We start from the raw sequence: 5,132 nt of genomic DNA, 5'->3' as shown, positions 1-5,132 counted from the left end.
ACCTAGGAATCCTCATCAGATTCCTAGAGATTCTGAAGATTCAGGCTTAGACAGGGTAGCTGTGCCAAAACTGAGCTGACTAAAAAGAAAGAATTGCCTGGGATCCACAGACTCAGGGAGCAGGAAAGGTCTGGCTTCTTAAATGATAAAAGAAACACACTTCATACCTCTTAGCTTAAATGCCCTAAGTACTCATTGCCTCTGAATTATTTATCTCTGAAACATTTAATCTTTGATTTATATCACCTTCCAGAAAAGAATGCCTCCAAAATAGTTTTGTAAAGTTTAATTATCTGAAGAGTTCACAAGTAGTTTCAGAGAACTCAAGTCTCTAAAAGACTTTCATGGGAAAAACCAAGAAGGCTGGTTTCAGAATTATAATTAGACATATTGTCGTGGAAGTGATTTTGATATTCAAAGGGAATAAATTTTGCACAATCACTATGAACTAGACTGTCTCATGACTCAATGACCTCCCCAAATATTAAGATGTACAACAACAGCCACGGGCAGTGGCACACACCTGTAATCCCAGGGGCTTGGAAGGCTGAGGCAGGAGGATTGCAAGTTCAAAGTCAGCCTCAGCAAAAGTGAGGCACTAAGCAACTCAGTGAGACCCTGTCTCCAAATAAAATACAAACTAGGGCTGGGGATGTGTCTTGGTGGTTGAGTGCCCCTGAGTTAAATCCCCAGTATAAAAAGAAAAAGAAAAAAAATCTTAGAGCAAGACACACAAGATTCATTCATCACTGAAGAGTTTAATGTAGAAGTTGAATCCATTTCATTTTGATTGGACTATTTCCTTTACTTTTTAATTTGATTAAATTTCAGGATTCTACCTTTTTAAACCTTTCAAATCTCTACACAGAAATCACTTCTCTTCCCCTTGTTTTCTTTCTACTCCATTTTGTTGTTTTGTAATAGGGAAGTCAGCCTCAGTGTGAGACTTAGTTCTGAAGGTCAAAGAAACTTTCCTTTGCAAATCAGAAAGTGACCCAGAGGCTTCCAGTGCTTCAGCACAAGGCACTTGCTTCTGAGACTCTTGGAATAGCTCACAGCTTCTCCACAGCCATGAGTGGGGAAAGGAAATACAATTGTATAGACAGCTGATCAGAGAACACCAAGAACCAGTGGTGGCACCTAAAATATGGCACATCCCACTGAGAGATGTGTGATCCCTGTTTGAAAGGGTTCCAGGAGGAGCAGCTGGAGCTAGATCAAGAGGGAAGACGGTGAGACATCCTCAGGCCCTGAGTGTGGATGCACCAATACTAGCTGTGAGGGAAAAGAGGGGTCCAGACCTAGTGGCTGGGAAGCTTTCCTTACTTAAAACATCAACTTTTGAGTGTCAAAAGGAGATAGTGCCTCTCACCAATGCTTATAAAGCATCTCTGGGTGGGTAAGAAGTCCTGTGGCTGGACTCCACCTTGGCATGGAAAACACAAACCTAGATGGCCTTAAACTCCTTAATTGAAGATGGAATTCACTGTTGAACAAATCCATCCATGATAGACTTGGTTCCAGAGATGGTGACTCCCGTGCAAAGTGTTCATGGGGTGACCTTTGCACTTAGCTTTTAAGTACGAATAAAAGCTTGGGGTTCTTCCTGGAGGACAAAGCCTCTCACACAAGGATGGGGGACTGGTGTCTGGTGTGAGTGGATCATCAGGGGCTTTCCTCTAGGGTGCAGGGCCAGAGCCACCCTGTGCCCTCAAAGCTCCACTGTGACTGGCAGATGTGAGAGTATGTGGTTCATAGGTTGGTGGAATTAGAGTATTTTCTAATATTCTTTTACAAAATAATGAGGTCTTTACCAAAAATTGATGTACTTTCATTAGAAAATAATGGCATCTTTGACATTTCACATCACTTCATTTCTACTCTGAAAATTCTGGAATCACAAGACTTTCATGTGACTTCTGTGGAGAAAAGAAGCAATATTATTTTGTTTCTTTCTGTGATTTATTTTCAGTCCATGAAATGGTCTGCTAATATCTGTCCTGTTAACACTCAGGCACGGCTCTTTTTTCCACATTGCAGAAGTTACCTGATGAATTTAAGCCACCTAATATCACTGTGTAGGGAAGACTGTGCTGTGGATGTGCAGAACTGGGAGACCCACAGCACATAGGATGGAGAGACAGCCGGACACATTCAAGCTGCACATACATGATTCCTTTCATGCTTTTTTGTTGTTTGCTCTTTTTATATTGATTTTGTCCTCCCAATTTCCCACTCTAGTAAAACAACTCTCCTAAATATTGTGAATGCTTAGAATAATAGAACTCTTACTTCTTCTTTTGGAAAAACTATGGACTGTTTATTAAAAGGGGGAAGGACTCCTTCAATTTTCAATGTTTATTTTTTTTTTACTTCTTTATCACCCTCATGGGTTACAGAAATAACTATGGGTCTGAAAAGTTCAGGAGACATCTATACTAAAGTCATCATCCCCCAAAGCATCCTTGTCTTGGGAAGACCATAGTTCAGAGGTGTCAAGTTCAACATTTCTAAATTGGGAAATAAGCCATGAATCTTTCCATGTGACACATGGCATTGGAAGACAAACGTCATTCACCTTTGCCTACATATGACTTAGCCATCAAGTTAAAGCCCTTAACAATTCCCCCCCTTATTGCATCAGTTACCTTTTTTGGAGTAATAGGAAAGGAACATGTACATTGACTTCAAAAGTAATATTATACATGGAACTGAAAATAAAACATTCACTCTAAGGTAGTCCTTATTAAAGAGGGCACCTGAAAGAGAGGACAGAAATGACATATGAAGTGACATCTAAAAGCTCATTTGCCTCACTTACCACTGTGCTCCTATAATCAACCCTGATTTCTCCACAGAGAAATCTCACCTAAGGGTGCCTTTGTTGCACACAGGACACATCCTTCTACAATGACTCCAAGGGTGAGCAATGAACAAATAACCACGAAACCTGTGCTTTAGATCCACATTTTACTTACTCCTGGTTCTACTGATGTCCGTCAACATCTAATTATCAATAGCCAAAATAATCCCCCTTTGTTGAATTTTCAGGAATTTTTAAATAGTAGTACTCATGCTGAATATTGCATGACAAAGGTTTTTGCTGCTGCTAATCATTTAAGATTCACAAAAACCTTGAAGTATGATTATATTCATTTCTAAGACGGAAGAACACTGTAGTTCAGAAAGATCAATGACATCCTTTAAGTTACTGAGCTAGAATTCTATTAAACTTACACATCAATATTGTGAAGGCTAATGAAATAATAAACAATAAAAGCCTTTAAAGCTGCAGTGTATATTTCAATTGAGAATTGTCATTGTTCCTGTAATATTTTTTTTTTCTAAATCCTTCTTCTTAGCACCTGACAACATGTGTATCACCAAAACCCATAACAATGATAAAGGGTCACATTAAAAGGGTGTTTGGGAATGTAGTAAGCTACTTAACATTAACTATCCCATTAGTTTTCTCTTTATGTTTCGCTGACAACCAAACCCTAAAGATGGAGCACTCACTTGCTAGGATGATACTTGTGCGTTTCTCTTCACCTGTTACAGCGTTGGAAACATAGCACATAATGCTCTCTGACCGGTTTCTAAGGAGAAGAGTCATCTTCATGTGGAACAACCTGGCTCCATCCTGGGAGTAAGATTTTGATGAATATGGAACGACCTCTCCCCTGCTGTTTCTCCACTCCATTTGGGGCTGTGGAAACCACCCTCCTGAGTTACACTCCACCACGAGTCCATCACTAACAGGAACCTGGACATGAATCTGTGTCTCCAAGCCAAGTGCTGATGGAAATGAGAAAGAACCATCAAGACAGTGATTGTATTGGGGTTGGATTGGCAAGTGGAAAGGAAAAAATATCAATCATGTGATCTGCAATTTAAAATTCATAAATGAAATCCATATTTAATTTATAAATTAGACCAATTGGTCACTCTGTAATGTCTATTTACTGAAGAGTCTATTTTTGCAGTAGATATGAGTACTTATAATAACTATTTTTTTAGAATATGAAAAAAATAAGAAGCATTGAGATAATTTTCCTCATATTTCAACTTATTATGTCAAAACAGCTTTGTTAAACAATGTTCCACAAGCATACTGACCTGCCACATGTAGGTTCATGCCAGTTGCGTCACTGAAGTCAGTGCCTTTAAATGAACACCTGTATGGTCCATTATCAGAAATGCTGACATTATGAATTTTGAGGGTCACTTTACCCTCCCCCATGGCCTCTTTCACAAACTCTGTGCGATTTATATATTCAGGGGCAGCTTCTCCATTTACTTCATGACCGCCTCTGTACAGGTAAACAAGCTGGGAATTGTCACCCCTGAACCAGCGCACCTCCATGTGCTCTGCACTTTGTGGTGGGGACAACTGGCAGCTGAGAGCAGCCTGTCCTCCTACTCTAGCCACAAAGTGCCCCTTGGGAACAGTCACCATCAGTTTCTCTGTGCAGAAGAAAGAAAACCAAAATAAGTCATAAACCAGTAATAACCCTGTTGCTAGATACTATAAGATTCTTCCCAGCAGACCTAAGCTCATCTAAATGTCCATCTCTGATTACATTCTCTTCAACTTAAACCAATATTTTATTGTTTGGAAAACACAATGATACTTCATTAGACTTTCAAAAGTATATTCTTTTGGAAGATCCTGGGACATGGTGGAATAGGAAGCAACAGCAAACTGACTCCCCATCCCAATAATTATATGGGCAGCATCTATCTTGTGTAACTATTTGGAAACTCTGAAGCCTATTGACGTCTCACAACTTCCAGGAAAAGGCTTGGGTGGTAAATTGTGGTTGATTTCAGTTAAATTCAACTTTTAGTCCAGCTATCTGCTCCTATCCTCAGTCCCTTGGTAGTCAGTTGTTCATGTGTTTATAAAGCAGTCTGAACATAGCTTGTGGGAGTAAGGTGGGCAAAAAAAAAAAAACCTTTATCTTCCAAGCATTGGGGTGACTGTGCTCTAATCTAATTACTGCCTCTGATCACAGAAGTGCAGACAATGAAGTAGTTGGTCATCATGACTTCCCCTCTGGTTGCAAGCCCCCTCCTTTTCCAACCAAGGTGACATCCAGGGTATTTAAAAGCCTCTTTTCTCTTTTTTT

At 39.8% G+C, this 5,132-nt stretch overlaps 1 protein-coding gene across 1 annotated transcript in view; it reads right to left on the bottom strand.

Annotated features, from left to right (window-relative positions):
• Nucleotides 1–2,180: 2,180 nt before the first annotated feature.
• LOC107141457 (selection and upkeep of intraepithelial T-cells protein 8-like) overlaps nucleotides 2,181–5,132 on the bottom strand; it is an 18,558-nt gene continuing 15,606 nt past the window's right edge. The window contains exons 3-5 of the mRNA XM_015484701.2: nucleotides 4,120–4,467; nucleotides 3,520–3,798; nucleotides 2,181–2,759 (exon numbers count right to left, since the gene is read on the bottom strand). Of these exons, the coding sequence (XP_015340187.1) occupies nucleotides 2,641–2,759; nucleotides 3,520–3,798; nucleotides 4,120–4,467 (746 nt within the window). The 3' untranslated portion in view covers nucleotides 2,181–2,640. The remainder of the gene's footprint in view (nucleotides 2,760–3,519; nucleotides 3,799–4,119; nucleotides 4,468–5,132) is intronic.

This window comes from Marmota marmota, unplaced genomic scaffold, assembly GCF_001458135.2.
Source record: "Marmota marmota marmota unplaced genomic scaffold, marMar, whole genome shotgun sequence".
Taxonomy (NCBI): Eukaryota; Metazoa; Chordata; class Mammalia; order Rodentia; family Sciuridae; genus Marmota; species Marmota marmota.
The sequence above is the reverse complement of the archived record's forward strand: the minus strand, read 5'-3'. Positions and strand labels throughout refer to the sequence as shown.